Source organism: Papaver somniferum, chromosome 11 (genome assembly GCF_003573695.1).
Source record: "Papaver somniferum cultivar HN1 chromosome 11, ASM357369v1, whole genome shotgun sequence".
In the NCBI taxonomy this organism is placed as follows: Eukaryota; Viridiplantae; Streptophyta; class Magnoliopsida; order Ranunculales; family Papaveraceae; genus Papaver; species Papaver somniferum.
The window spans coordinates 12351506-12367728 of NC_039368.1; the positions used below are offsets into that span (position 1 = coordinate 12351506).

At 38.8% G+C, this 16223-nt stretch overlaps 1 protein-coding gene across 1 annotated transcript; it reads right to left on the reverse strand.

The window, feature by feature from the left end:
* Nucleotides 1-6417: 6417 nt before the first annotated feature.
* Nucleotides 6418-15755, reverse strand: LOC113323060 (60S ribosomal protein L10a-like). Its single transcript, XM_026571303.1, has 5 exons — nt 15543-15755; nt 15054-15151; nt 7240-7307; nt 6955-7159; nt 6418-6561 (listed from the first exon to the last, which is right to left on the reverse strand). Exons 1-4 carry the CDS (start codon nt 15648-15650, stop codon nt 7077-7079), a joined length of 357 nt encoding a protein of 118 aa, XP_026427088.1. The 5' UTR covers nt 15651-15755; the 3' UTR covers nt 6418-6561; nt 6955-7076.
* Nucleotides 15756-16223: the final 468 nt, after the last annotated feature.

Here is a 16223-nt window from a genome sequence, read left to right on the forward strand (position 1 = left end):
AAACTACGACCCTCTATAAGCGTCCAGAGAAGAACGATACCAGGGAACTGCAGTAAAGTAACGATACTCCGCTGCTGCTGTTGATGCTGTGGAAAATAAGACTGCTCTGTGCAGTCTGTTCTTCGTGATCTTCAAGGTCCTCTAATGGCAGCAGCAGCAGCAGCAGGCGGGAATTGCTGCTAATCCTTCTTCTTCGCTCCTCTGCGTCCCAAACCTTCCCCAAACTCTTGATAAAGCTTCTCTGAACTCCCACATGACTTTTTATACTCGACAGGCCCAAAAATCCCTTTGTTTAATCATGAATATCTTCTATTATTCTTCACGGCCTCGTCCGTTATTTCTTTCCCTGTGGACTCTGATTTCTCGTTAATAGCATATATTTGGTTTTTAATAACTTTCCAAACTTTGTTAAGATAGGATAGAAGCAAATCTTATGATATCTTGTGCTGATTAATCACCATATCTTCGAAATATGTTCACACTCCTGCTGTTGACGCTGTCTTCCTCCAACAGATTATCCAGCCCATTTTGATTAGTTAAACTTCCCAAACTAACTTTGTTTGATCAATACAAGTCCAGCCCAATCATTTACAGCGATTGAATCTCGTTAAAACAACCCGAGAATTCAACTCCAAAATCTGCAGCGTCTGCATTAAGTATTCCCGCCAAAACCAAATTCAAACAAAGAAGATGACCTCCCCCTATCCAGTTCAGGGGTGCGAATAGAAAGTGGTCACCCCTTATCAAGTGGGTGCCCCTTATCCAAAGCAGAGAGTCCGAATAACAAATGTCCTCCGGGGATGCTCCGCATAATTTTTCGAGCCGATTTTTCCAAAATTATTTATTTCCAAAAAAATACCTACAAACACACAAAACACCATAATAAGGAAGAAAACGAGTACTAACAAAATACACAAAAGAGATGAAAATAGACACATAAATGCGTCTATCAGCGCACTCGGTGCATTTAGAACTTTCTTCTTCGGCTGTGGCTGTGACTGTGGATGTGTTTGCGCCGCATCCTCCTCATCCTCCTGAATCTCCTCCTCCTCATCATCATCATCATCCTCACCAATACTACCATCATTTCTTTCCTTATCATTTTCATCATTACCATCATCCTCATCCCCCTCTTCATCACCGCTAGCACCACCATTTCCATCCTCATCCTCATCCTCCTCCTGAATCTCCTCCTCCTCATTTCCATGATTACCACCATCCCCACCATCACCACCATTACCATCATCATCATCATCATCATAAGCAACATACCTCCTAAAGAAATTTCGTCATGTTCTGCGACTTCTTCTTCTATGCTTCCAGTTGCATATATAACAGGAGAGGATGAAGAGGACAATTCAGACGAATCATCACATGGGTCTCTGGGTTCACGGATAAGTAAGACTACCTCACTCGGTGTTTTTCTTCGTAATATACCGACATTTAGGTATTTTGTGTTGCAGGAGGTCTGGATGGAGGAGTTACCAGTGCAAGCTTATCTTTTTTATTCTTGCTACTATAGGTCAAAGACAACAAAACAAGAAATGTCAAAGGGTCGTCAGAATTTTTTTTAAAAATAAACGACCCTTTCATTATTTGGGACAGAGATGTGTTTAGGCATACCATAGGGTCGTCAGATTTTTTTTTAAAAATAAACGACCCTTTCATTATTTGGGACAGAGATGTGTTTAGGCATATCATAGAGTCGTTGATGAATAAAAAGGGTCGTCTATAGAAACTAGCACACAATCTAACTAGAGTCGTTTTCACATATTACTAATGGTTAACGATTTTTTATTAACTTAACATGCAGATCAAAAATCGTTAAGAAAAAAAAAATTTGTTAACGATTTTAACCTCTAAAAAAATTACAGCAAGGATCATTTTCTCCGCCACCCTAATGGTTAACGATTTTTGATGAAATTTACATGCATCCGCAAAATCGTTAAGAAATAAAACCTAGTGATTAACGACTCAATTTCTGAGAATCCTATTTTCCCGATTCAAACCCTAATTTTTCAGTAGAACATCAAATTAAACACAAACCCAAGTTACAGTTGGGGGTTTTAGTGAACATACCTTCTGATCGGAGCCATTTCCTTCACCGGCTGATTTGACTTTTTGCTCAGTCTCTGATGCTCCTTCGCTGCATTAACTGCATCTACCAGATTAGGTATTTGATTTGCCTTTCTAGCGGTCTTCTTTGTACGATCCATGTTTGTAGAAGAAGTTAATCGTTAATGGTCGATTAAAATTAATCGACGATTACGCGAAGAATCGGTTGAGAAAAAAAAATTCTCCTCCGAGTCGTTAATGGAGAATATGGAGGTGCAGAGAGGGGAGGAGAAGAAAAAGAGTTTTGTATTGGAAAGAGAATGGGGGACTCACTCGATTAGTATTAGGATTTTAGGTATAGTTATTAGAGAAGGATAAAATAGGTATTTCACCCTCATTTCTAAAAGCCTCATATATTTTTGAGTGTGGGTATAAAATGTGTCATGGCCCCCGATTAGTTTCCATGGCCACCAATTCAGCCGTGTTACAAAAAGATTAAAAGAGTCAAAATTGCTTGATACCAGAAAGTGAAACGCACTAGTCAAAGACTCGAAAGCAAACAAGTCCCATAATATCCTGAATTCGAATCCAAACCGGCGAGCTCTCTGGAGAACCCAACTCCTCCGGTCTCTTTCATCAACTACCATGTTGTCATCTCTGCGCCGGGCAGTATCTCAACAACTAATAAACTTCAATGGAGGTAACTCAATTACATACCCTTTTTACTGTTTTCTTTATACTCAAAATCCATCTCTTTCTCTTATTAGGTTTAGATTCGTTTCCTCCTCTTTTAGTTCTTCCCCAAATCACAACTCTTCTTCATTTGTAGTCAATTACTTAATCAATTCATGTTGATTATCAGCTGATGAAGCTATCTCTGCTTCTAAAAAGCTCAATTCAAAACTTCATCAAGACCAGATTCAGTCTTAAACCTACTTGAAAACCATGGATTTACTAAACCCTATATCTCTAATCTCATTAAAAAGAATCCCATAATCCTTTTATACAATCCTGAGAAAACCCTTCAACCCAAATTTGATTATTTTAACTCTAAAGGGCTTTCTGGACTTGACCTTGCCAAGTTCCTCTCTGGTAACACTAGGGTACTTTCTGGGAGCCTACAAAGAAAAATAATCCCTGCTTACGATAAGCTCAAGAGCATTGTTCATTGTGATAAGAATGTAATTACCATCATTAGACGTAATTCACATATTCTTACATGCAAAATGGTTGAGAATAAGATGATAGTTAACATTGATCTTTTGAGAGATGAAGGTGTCCCTCAATCCAATATCTCTAGGTTTTTGATCTACTAACCAAGGATGTTTACCAAAAGTACTGGTAGATTCAAGGAGATTGTGGTAGAGATCAAGGGTATGGGATTCGATCCTTATAAGGTTATATTTGTTAAAGCTATCCAAGTAGTTGCTGGGTTGAGCAAATCGAATAGGGAGTCAAGGGTGGATGTTTACAGGAGATTGGGTTGGTCTGATGAAGAAATTCATAATGCATTTATGTTGCATCCTCAGTGTATGAGGACTTCTGAGAAAAAGATAACTTCGATAATCGATTACCTTGTGAATCAAATGGGTTATAGTTCGTCCACTATAGCCAAATACCCATCTTTTTTTTGTTATAGCTTGGAGAAGAGGATTATGCCTAGGTGTTCTGTCTACAAAATGTTAACCTCAAAGGTCTGGTTAAGGATAAAATTACCTTAATTACATTTCTATGTTTGAGTGATGAGTCTTTTTTGAAGAAGTTTGTGATCAAGTTTGAGGTAGAAGCTCCGGAACTGTTGAAGGCTTGAAGCTATACCCAAGTGCAGTTAAATCTAGAGCTACCTAGTAGTACTTCTGAAGGATGTTCAGAGATAATTATGGTGTAGCTTGTTTCAATTTAGAGGTATTTCTTTTCCTTAATCAAGATTTATCCTTTCCTATTGTTAGTTATATGACTACAAGAATAAAATTTATACATTTTGATATGTATATAGAGTGGATCTAAGCTCTGTCTGATGAACCATTCATTCACCATTTATTCACTTCTAAAAATGGATGGCAAGTCTTTCTTAGTTTGTTTTTTCAATGAAGTTTGTAAAAGATTATGCTGTGGGAGTTCCAAAAAGTTGAGGTGCTGTCAAAACTTATCAAAGTAGACCAAAAAAAATAACAAGTCCAGTGACTGGAGGGATAAAATGATACATTTTGATCTGATTCTACTCTTGAGAGTTTTGGTGAAGGTCTTCAACAGAGTAGGGTATTATTTTTTCTTTTTTTTTCAATTGAAATGGCACTACTTATGCTTGGAAGCAGCAAATTGCTGGTGATTTGCAAATGGCGTTGGCTGGTTTTCCTGATAAATATTCGGGTCTGGTTTACAAGCACGGAGTTGTGAAGTCTTGTCATGTATGGGGAATAGTTGGAATGATTCAGAGTAATCTAGCTGGGTGGAAAGGAAGATTGTTGGCGTTTTAAGGCAAGAATAGTTCTTCAACATGTTTTGTGTAGTATGCCTATGTACTACGTCAGTATATAGGTGGCCTAAAAGTGTGTTGAAAGATAATAAGAAATTTCTTGTGGGTCTGAAGATAACTGTGAGGAAAGTTATAACATTGAAGTTGGATTTGGTGTGTGCTCGTTTAGAAGAAGGTGGTCTTGGATTGAAAAAGGCTTGAAGCTATTAACAAATCTCTGCTTATGAAGTTGTTGTGGAAAGTGCAAACTGGAGAAGCAGAATGGTGTAGATTTACCTCTGCCAAGTTTAAAGATAGAAATGGAGAGTGGATAAAATACTATAAGCAGTCATCAATTTCGCCAGGTCTTAAATGGGTGATGGAAGAGCTTAGTTCTGACAGAAGATGGTTAGTTGGGATTGATCAAGTATTTCACCATAACTGGATTCTTAATGGTGCTTTGATAGATACATTTCCTGACGATGACTGTATTGCTCAAAATTTGGGTATGAAAGTGTCAGATCTGATATACAATGGTGAGTGGGTTATTCCAAGTCAGATGCTTAGTTTCTTTGGTACTTCTGATTTTCCAGTTATTATGTCTAGTGAGGACAAAAGAATTCGGAGAGGATCTCTTTCTGGAGAATTTTCAGTTGCTGCTGCTTACCAAAGAATTAAAGAGAAGTATCCAGTAATTCCTTGGGCTTTAAAAGTTTGGTAATCTTGTGCTCATCCAACTACTTCAAGTAATGTCTGGAAGATAATGGGAGGCATGTGTGCTTCTGATGAGAATGTGAAGAAGAGGAAATTCAATCTTGCTTCCAGATGTTGGTTGTGTGGTAATTCTGAAGAATCAGATCATTTGCTTTGGTACTGCAACTTCAGCGAGCTTATGTGGAAATGGTTAGGAGGTATGTTTTCTTTTCTTAATCCCCATTTCTTTGAAGATGTTTTAGCTTTTGCTAAACACAAAAGCAGGGATGTTAAGGAAGTGTGGATTTTTGCTGCTTTTGTTATATGGTGGAATTGTTGTTTTAAGAAATAGAGTTCTATTTGACAATGGAAGTCCCAAGAAAGCTGGTATGAAGAGAAGAATACTTCAATTTAGTAGAGACCGAGTGAGATTAGGTCAGGCGATATGTGGAATGTGGCTTGAAGTGTTAAAATGTGTTGGTGTGAAAAGCAGACCAGTTCATATGCCTCAAATTGTTGAATGTTTCTCTGAAAATCCAAGACCTCGGCAACTTTAGTATGTTGTATGGTGCTTCAAGGGGAAATCTAGGACTTGCAAGATATGGTTTCTTATGGGATAGTTCAGAGCTACTAGTTGTAGCAATTACAAAGAAGAGAGAAATATTATTAGCAAAGAGATCATAAAACCAATGTACAACTAGTAGCTCTGTACATTCTTCTTTTTTCTTCTTTGTTATTGCTTGTTCTTGTGGGATTGGAGTTGCAACAGATTACATGGCAGAGGTCACAGATGTGAATGGGATGTTCAGAATGGGTTTTTGAATTTGTATTGAAGCATTTGAAATTCAAAACATGCCTTGGTTCTTTGTTGCCAGATGGGTTCACACTAAGGCTAAACTGTTTGGGGCACGGTCTGTTTAGAATTAGAATTTTTGATCATGTATACCGAGAGTTCAGGTGGTGTTGGAGTCTTTGTTTCTTTTGTAAATTTTTGGTGATTGCTTCGTTGATTAATGAAACAATTTTGATCTTTGTTTATCAGACAGCTAACAACCTATAACTCTGTGCTGCATCTGATCCTACATAACCTACAATTCCACTGAAAGCAGTAGTACGACTTGCAAAAACTGGAACACTGAATGGTCCAAAATTAATTTACTTGAAAAATTACTGTACCAAAACATATCCTGATCTTTAAAAATTAAATTTCTGCCAGTATTTAACCAAAACTAAATTCAACGGTTATCTCAAAAGAGAAAACATGATAATATTGCTGATAAATGTGACGGAGTTCTTGCTTCTTCCCTAAAAGACACGTTCACCTTTCCCATCGTGCTCTTCAGGTACAAGCACCTTACCTGTATTTTCATTGCAAAACAAAGTACTTAGTATTACAAAAACTTGAAATAATAATTAAAAAAAAACAATCATTACGTAACAACCCTCCTAATACAGGAGATATTGCAGAGGACTTTCATTAACTCATGCGATGATTGAAAAGCAATCATTCTTATCTAGGACATTCCATGCGTGTCAGATGATCCTACAAAGATAGGAGACAACAACCCAGCCACATACATGGTTGTGGTCGCCAAGGAGTAAAACGGGAAAAAGCAAACAGTCAAACAAGTCACGAAAAAATTCTACATGAAAACCAACTTAAAAGTTCGAAACAAAATGCCTCTCTCTCCCTGAGCTTGAACTTTTAAGTGAAAGCATAGCAATATTAAGCATGGTGGAAACAAACTTACGTTTTGCCAATTCTTTTTCAATAGTGATACGAGGAAGTTAACACTCAGTTGCACATTCTGGAAGATTTGTCTCTCCTCCATTCCAAGGTTCCCTACTGCAACACCCATGCAGAGTACCTTTTTTAATTGAAACTTGACCATGGCCTTGGTTTCATTAACCTTCGACTCCAGAACTCCTGATGGGTAACAAGAGTTGGGAATTTTCCTGTACATAGACAATTTGCAAGTTAGGCAAAAATATGAGGAGGACGGAGAGAGATGTGTGCTTAAAAGAAATACACTTGCCTGCCTTATTGAGACCAGGTCCAAGAAGACGAGGAATTTGCTTAATTACGGCTTCAGATGCAAGGAAAGTGTGACTACTAAAAATCTAGTATCACAAACAATTAATCGAAACGGAAGAGCAATAGACAAATTAGATGTAATCTAAAATCATGAGGAAAAGATATAATGCAGAAATGTAAAGAAACATGAACACAAATGGTTTAACGTGGTTCGGCTAGTGCCTACGTCCACGGGAGGAAGATCTGCAAATCCATTATCTGTTTTTTGTCTGTACATTTGGTAAGAAGAACTCTCCTCTAGAGTTCATGAATCTCAGCCGGATCCAGCGAAAGAGAGGAAAAAAGCCCCCTTTCCTCTAACCTAATCCCGTTCTATATATGGGGAAAAACCTTTGGTCCTTTACTAAAGTGACCTTGGCGTTATTTTTAAGCAGTCTTGGGATGATACGATACACTGTGTCGCCTCATATTAACATACTTTAGTCATTGATGGTCGCCACGTGGGTGGTGTAGATTATGGTATTTACAATTTGCCCCTTTTCTTGAGGGTTGATAATGAGCGGTCCTTAAGAAAAATCACTCTTTCCATAATCTTTCATGCTTCGTTTGTTGTTTCCTTCATCTAATCTTTGTCGAAAAGCTTTTGTGTTCTTCGCACGCACACATGTGTAGTATTCACTTGAATTATTACCGCCCTTGCTCGAACTGCAGCCTCTGCGTAACTCTTAAGGCCCATGGAATCTGCAAGGATTATCACCGCAGTTGGCCATGCACCTTCGTGACATGGCTTCGCGACATGGCTTCGTGACATGTCTTCGTATCGTCGTCAATCATGCACCTTCGTGACATGGCTTTGGAGGAGGCCATGATAAACCCGAAGGTTTTGAGCCAATGAATCAACACCGGGGAACCATCATCATAATCTCCTTAGATGTTAAAAAGTGATTGTGAGCGATTATGGTATTTACAATTTGCCCCTTTTCTTGAGGGTTGATAATGAGCGGTCCTTAAGAAAAATCACTCTTTCCATAATCTTTCATGCTTCGTTTGTCGTTTCCTTCATCTAATCTTTGTCGAAAAGCTTTTGTGTTCTTCGCACGCACAATGTGTAGTATTCACTTGAATTATTACCGCCCTTGCTCGAACTGCAGCCTCTGCGTAACTCTTAAGGCCCATGGAATCTGCAAGGATTATCACCGCAGTTGGCCATGCACCTTCGTGACATGGCTTCGTGACATGTCTTCGTATCGTCGTCAATCATGCACCTTCGTGACATGGCTTCGTGACATCGTCGGCCATGCCCCTTCGTGACATGGCTTCGTGACATCATCCGCCATGCCCCTTGCTCGATTTAGGTTGGAATTATTCCTGAAGATTATCTCTATGTACATCGTAACATGACTTGTCAATGACCATTGTAGTTCATACTTTGTATGCGTCATCGTCAGCAGGTGAGTAGCAACAAAGGTCTTCAAACAACGAAGGGAGAAAGTAAAACAACCCAGCTATATTCCTCTTTTTAGAGATAACAGGTCTCTTACTCTTTCCACGTCCTCCCTTTGCCCTTTCACTTGGTAGTGTACTTCTGATACTGCCAATTTTTAACTGGGAGTCTTTGTAAAAGACCGTGGATTGATTTTTTGCTTGAACTGGACAACATCTTTGTAGACCTTTTTATCGTAGGGTTGGATGAACAGATTTTTATTTTCGCTGCTCCCACGAAGATATTTGGTTGTTGGTCGTATACCTGCAAATAAATGAATGGGAAGAACTTGTCGTAATCCCCTCACCTGGACTGCGAAGCTTAGATCTTCGGGTTGCTTGAATCTTCGTAGTTGAGCTGGGCAGCGGACGGACCATGCTTCGCCATTGTCATCGGTATGAATTATCATCATTATCGTCCTCAGCTTGCAAGTTTTAATAAACTGAGCTCTTTTCTGCATCAGTTGGCTCTACATGCTTTGGAATTCATCATTACGATCATGCTTTGGGTCCTTGGCGTGCTTCCATAACAGTAATAAAACTGCTCGGTACTTGCTGGGCTCTGCGGTAAATGCACAGTAGCAGCGAGTACTCTTCTGTACTTACTGAACTCTGGGCCATACACTATGATTAAACACCTTGGTTATGCTCTTTCATTTATCATCATTATCATTGGACACCATTATCATGAGGTAAGAAGAATTCCGAAGCATCCATCGACAAGAATGCATGAAGTATGAGGAATTCCGCAGCAAGCATTCTTCGATAAGGATGCATGAGGATTCCGATGCATTCATTGATAAGAATGCATGGAGTATATATACTTGCTACCATTCTTTGTGGGATTCCGAGGTATCCTTGATCAATGTCGACTCAAGGATTGAATCTGAGAAGGTTTGTAGTTGCATCGTCCGTAGTACACATGCGCGTAGTGATGATGGTACGGAGTATCGTGTTGAAGGCCATTTGGGGTAGACTGGATGTACTACTCTAGGCTTACATACCTGCAAAACCAAAGAAACCTTGAAACTGATCTATTAACATTTGCAGGATGCATACACATGTGAGTTGGGTTAAGTTGCCTGCATCATTCTGTTACAGTTGTACAAGCCGAACGAGTTCAGTTCTCCTTCGTATGTACTAGCACCTTGTCCTGACTGGAGAGAATGGCGCCTGCACCGATTGATAGCGCTTTATGAGTGTAGAGGTAATGAAACAAGTATTTTTGAGAAACATATAAGAAGTATGTGGAGTGATTATAGAAGTATACGAAGTAACAATGATCACTAACGAATAGAAGTATGATAAACATAAGACTCCGCAGTAAGTACTCTTCGACAAGAAGCATGAAGTATAAGAAGTACTTGAAGTACCTGGAGTACTCTTCTCATATAAGAAGTATATGAAGTACTAGAAGCAAGAAGTATAAATTGTTGAAGAAGTATACTTCGCGTAAGAAGTATAAAGTTCCGAAATAAGAATTATCAATCCTTGGAGTAGTCTGAAGCACTACCAATAATGAGCATGAAGTATTCTTAAATAAGAAGTATGAAGTATACCCAATATGAAGTACACGAAGTATAACCAATTAGAAATATGAAGTATAAGAGAGAAATACCACTCTTTACCGTTTATAGGGAGTAATAAGAAGTATTGCCCCTTGTTTAATGGCTTGGGATCTTTGTAGAAGAATTTCGGTAAAGAATATGATACACCGAAGTATTAAAACCTTCCCCTATTCTTTACCATAGTTCTGAAACATCCCTTCAAACAAAGAGCTCAAATGTGTCTTACCCTTTCTCATTGGTACATGCTTTCTCGTCATTGTTGTGTGCAACAACAAAAATGGCTGGTGACTGACGGGTATTAACAGCTATGTCCAGCACTCAGCAGTAGCAACATATGTACATGGCATCTTTATGTCTTTTCTGTTGCGGATCAAACCATCGATTGGTGCTGAAGTCCATGTTTTGTAAGTGTGGGATGAGTGTTTGATCTCGTAAACTCACAAGGGGGTTTTACCTTGCGTTACGTGTGGACCTGTCACCCCGCTGGCTAAACCCTGGCCAGGGGATTACCAAGCGGTGGGGATCCGAAACTCTCGGTAACGTGGCGTATGCAATATAAACAAACACCCGTTCCGCCGAGCTGCCAAAGGCGTGTCATGTTGGGTATCTCTTTCTTCTGGAAGCCTTCCCCCCGGTCATACACTCATAGACACTTACGGGGGAGTCCTGAGAGATTGCATGCAAGTGCTTTCCCCAGTATGATGTAACAATAAAGATTTCCAAGAGGGCACAGATAGTTGAGAAGAAACCTGCTATTGACTCAACTCATTCTTGAACCTGCGCTTTCAAGAAAAACACAATAGGAGATTCGAAAATAAAGATTAATAAGAGAGTAATAATGAATAGGTAACAATACAGGTTGTCAAGAGAGTACAACAGTTGAGAAACAACATTCCATTAACGCATTTTTGCACCTGTGTTTTCAAGAAAATGGACCATAGAAATGCAATGTTGAGGATTAAAGAGAGTGGTAAACACGTAAATGGTATCAAGTGTTAGTGATTCGCAGAAAGGGTTAGAAGGCAAGCAAGATGATCAAAAGAAAATTCAGTTGAGAAACATTCACATAAAATATCAACAAAGGATTAGAAAACATTTGCACAAAAGATTAGAAGACAAGATGGTTAATAGGCAAATGTAGTTGAGAAACAACCTATCTGAAGTTTGCATATCCCCCCTGCACCGTCAAGAAGAAGAGCAACAACAAATGCCATTTTATCATACTATAAAGGTTAGCCAGAGAATCAAACACTTATCTTTTTTCTCTATGGTCTTCTTTTTTTGTGGCATTGCGGGATGCACCATGGGATTTTTGTCCCCTACCTAATTAAGCTCTTATGTTGTTCAATGTATGTTTGCCCCTCTTTTGCTTTTGGAAGCTGGGTGTCCGAAGCTTTCGAGAGGAAAAGAATCCGTGCCCCACCGTAAGACGAGGAGATAGACCTGGGTGAAAATCTTAAAAAGCATATTTCAGATGGGTGAAAACTGAATGAAAAATAAAAATAAAATAAAATGATCATTAAGTGGTGGTGATATACTAAAAGACGAGGAAATGAGGTAAAAAATTCTTTAAATTAGATCCACTAGTTTTCCTAGCGTCATGCTTTGGTGCGCATGGTTTCTCTTTGCTTTGCGAACTGGATGACAGTTCCCTTCAAAATATCTGCTGATAGCTGGCCCTTGCCCCTGCTAATAGCTCACCTTTTGCCCCTACCCTGTCAAGAAGAAGATCCATAGAAAGTGCCATATAATCAACTTAAAGACTAACCATATAACTAAACACTTATCTTTTCTCTCTATGGTATTCTTTATTTTTGATGACGTTGAGGCCTGCACCATGTGGCATTAGGAACTGGAAGGTGGAACTCAATAGTCAAGCGCCGACAATAGTAGTAAGGGTAGTGGTAATAGTAATAATATAACAATCAAATGCACTGTTAGTAATGATAAGAGTAGCATATAAGCCAAAGTCCTCCCAGCTGAGAGTGTAGCAATATAAGACTGTGTGTCGGGTTGTGCTCATTCTTGTTCGCGCGAAAAGTGTTGCTGCTCCTTCCTTAGTTATGATGCCCTGTCACTTTTGGGTGAAATATTTTATAATCCTAAATTGATCAGTAACACTGCTTCAAAATACAATTTTGTATCAGTATAAAGTGAACCGACAAGGAAGTCATGCAACTAGGACACTTAGAAATTAAACCAAAGCTTGATCCAACCACGCGTTATTGAATTCCTTTGTTATATCAAACAATTTAATGTTAGTGAAAATGATTTATTGCATAAAAGTAAGAACTATCATCAGTTGAGAAATAATTTGGTAATATTCAATTTCTTCCCCTGCACTTTCATGAAACAAAACAGTGTAATATATTAGAGATTAATGAGTGAGGAAAACACTTGTGACGTACAGTGCGAAATGTCATTTAGCAAACTCTTGTCTTCGACTTTCCAGAATGCAGTAAAATAACGATCATCCATTGTGATTCTAAAGATCAACTTCTTTTTGTAGCCGTGGTGACAATGCGGAGCTTCTCTTATTGCTTTACTGAATTAAATGCCTCACCAAACAAGATTCAAATAGAAACTATTCGTTTATTTAAGAACCTAAATTTCAGTCATTAAACTAGAATAAGATCGAAATGGTCAGTCAAACTTAAACTTAAATGAAATTGAAGTGCGAAAGCCTAGTTGTTATTTGAACATGAATTAGACCTAAGCAGAAGACGTGAAACTTAAAACCATATTAGTGGCTCAGCTAGGCATTTTACCAAACATGTTAAGCATACAAGTTCAGGTGTGACTAAACAATTTGTTATTTAGGCCACACAAAAGGAAAATCATACGTGCAGTCTTTGGGTACAGAACATGTATAAGAAGAGTGGATCATTTCACACATGAGCGGATAAACCATATAGAGTAGAGACATGAATTGAACAAACCATGTTAAATTATATCAGATGAAACGAAAAAGGAAATGAAACTTATCTGTTGCGAGCTGGGTGATATCCTATGGAGCTGGAGCTACGAAATTGAATCTGGGGAGTTGAACCTGAGATGAAGCTTCGGAGTTGAATTGAGCTGCGGAATCGAAGTTTTTGGAACGGTATTTGGTCCTCGGAATTGAGCTACGGAATTGAATCTTCGGAAATGAGGCTTCGATGTTGAGGCTTCGGATTGAGGCTTCGGAGTTGATTCTTCGGAAATGAGGCTTCGATGTTGAGTCTTCGGATTGAGGCTTCGGATTGTTGTGGGAAGGCTAGAATCTTCCTTGTCATCGGGGTTGTCGTAGTGTGCGGGTTAACTTTGTTCTTTGGTGTAGAGCATCTTCGTTTCTTCATGAAGTATGGTCGAAGAATTGAGGGTGTATGTCACCGTTGAAGAACCTTCGTTGTTGGTTCCTCGTCAGCAGAGCGTGCGTTGGTGGAACCTTCGTTGTTATCCTCTTTGAATCATGCCGGCATATGTCAGTTGGTCTTCCCACATCGCAGCCACAACAACAGCGTGCTAAATTTCTTAGGAAGGTAACCCATTTGGCCATTAGTCACGAACCTGCATAAAAAAGGGACAAGGAATCGATTGAAATTCTCATGGGAGATCATTCCCAAACATGAACTGCGCCTCCTCTTAGGCTCTACTTTGTATCTTCAACGTAGGCATGGACCATCGTGGTATGATTTTGCATCATCTTCGGGACATCATATACTTCATGTCAGCTGGGTCATCGGCATCAGGACTGGACCGTCGTCGTCTACTTTGATCCTTCGTTGTAAGGCTTTGTACCCTCTTCGTCGGCTTTGCATTATCGTCTCTAGACTTGAGCCGGCCTACGCTGCGGTTACATAGCGGCTGTCCTGCAACATTGGACTGGCCATCGGCATCAAATTTGTCCAGTCGCCGTTGAGTTTGCGCTTCGAGATCATCTCCATCGGAATGAGTTTGTATCGTCGTCATCGCGTAGCTTGTACGTCGGGAAACTTTGTGGCTCCTTTAGCTTTTACGAAAGGTAGCACGTCCAGTGACTGCAAAAAAGAACTGAAATGAAAAAACCCAATGAAAAATGCCTGGGATGATTACACGTCTTTTAGTCGTATTCCACTGTTCTTCTAGCTTGGCATTTTGTCGAACATCTCGAGCTTGCAGTCGAAGATAATGGATAAAACAAAAATTGAAGGGAAACAAAATGGATTAGATACAGAGGTCGATCCCGATAGAAACATGAAGTAAGTTGCGAAATAATTTCAATTTCATCTTTGTTGTTTGTAATAAAAACAAAGGTTCACTTGCCGGGTTTCTAGCGCCAAATTGTGACTACTAAAAATCTAGTATCACAAACAATTAATCGAAACGGAAGAGCAATAGACAAATTAGATGTAATCTAAAATCATGAGGAAAAGATATGATGCAGAAATGTAAAGAAACATGAACACAAATGGTTTAACGTGGTTCGGCTAGTGCCTACGTCTACGGGAGGAAGATCTGCAAATCCATTATCTGTTTTTTGTCTGTACATTTGGTAAGAAGAACTCTCCTCTAGAGTTCATGAATCTCAGCCGGATCCAGCGAAAGAGAGGAAAAAAGCCCGCTTTCCTCTAACCTAATCCCGTTCTATATATGGGGAAAAACCTTTGGTCCTTTACTAAAGTGATCTTGGCGTTATTTTTAAGCAGTCTTGGGATGATACGATACACTGTGTCGCCTCATATTAACATATTTTAGTCATTGATGGTCGCCACGTGGGTGGTGTAGATTATGGTATTTACAGAAAGCATGGTATTTCTTAGCAAGCTTCTTGACCAATTTCTTGTTCTTGTTAAGCCTCTTCAAACCCTCCACATCCATATGGTCTAAACCTATACTCTGAGCCTACAGTTAACATCAATAAAAAGTTCACTCAATGTTAAACCTTAGAGACAATCTCACTGGTGCAGTCTGAATTGACGATCAAAAAGAAAGTTCAGGGTTTTAAGCAAGTAGGCACAAGCAGCACCAAGCCAGCAAACTTCAAATTTCGACAACATGTGAATGTATTCAAATATGTCAGCTCAAAGATGAACCACATGCTTAAAATAAAGTCCAGGGTTGGCACAGGCAGCGCCAGCCAGCAAAAACTCAAGTATCGGCAACATGTGTATGTATTCAAATATGTGCAGAATTCTGGTCTCAAGGATGAACCCATACGCTTAAAATAATCAAAAAAGGTTGGTTATGCAAATATTGCAACTCTTTAAAAGTTGAGTTTTGGAAGTTACATTACCTCTTCAACATGCTGAGCATCCCCAAGCATGCAAACCTTCATCTTAGGACGAGGGATATGTGGTAGCCTCACAGAACCACTGAAAACGCTTGTCCTTTTGTGGATCATAATTCTTCAAACCAATTTGAAGCTCAATAGTCTCAGTAAAATTACGATTCTTCTCTTTAGACTCGGCAACAATCTGAGCAATTGCTTCCTTCACAACATCAGCCGCTAACTTACTACAAAATCCCCAAATAAAATCCATGATTTAGAAAACAACAATAACTAAATCAAATAGTTTACGAACTTAACATGAACTTCGAAACTCAATTACCATCAAAGTTACAATCATATGGAATACGATTATGAGCTTTGTAATCTATAACAATTACATGATTATTACCGAAATCTACCATATAATCTAATCAAAAATCTGTTGGAAAACAATTAATAAAAAAATAATTTTTTAAAGTTTTAATAAAAAATTATAATTTATTGTTTTCTTTTGTGAATGAAACTTTTTAGTCCCACGTTGTGTAGTTTCCAATTTTTAGTAGTTTTTAAGAAACTATATAAACTTATTAGTCCCACATTGTGGAGTTTCCACTTCTTAAATTGTTTTATTCCATTATATAAAGAAATTCACTACTTTTGTAAAATCTATGGGAAAGGGTTGCTCTATATTTGGAGGGACCCCTA

Coding starts and splice junctions, on each gene's coding strand:
- LOC113323060 (XM_026571303.1), bottom strand. CDS start 15,650: ATGATCCACAAAAGGACAAGCGTTTTCAGTGGTTCTGTGAGGCTACCA. Junction 15,152..15,542: donor ATGCTCAGCATGTTGAAGAG/GTAATGTAACTT, acceptor TGTTAACTGTAG/GCTCAGAGTATAGGTTTAGA. Junction 7,160..7,239: donor ACCTGGTCTCAATAAGGCAG/GCAAGTGTATTT, acceptor GTCTATGTACAG/GAAAATTCCCAACTCTTGTT.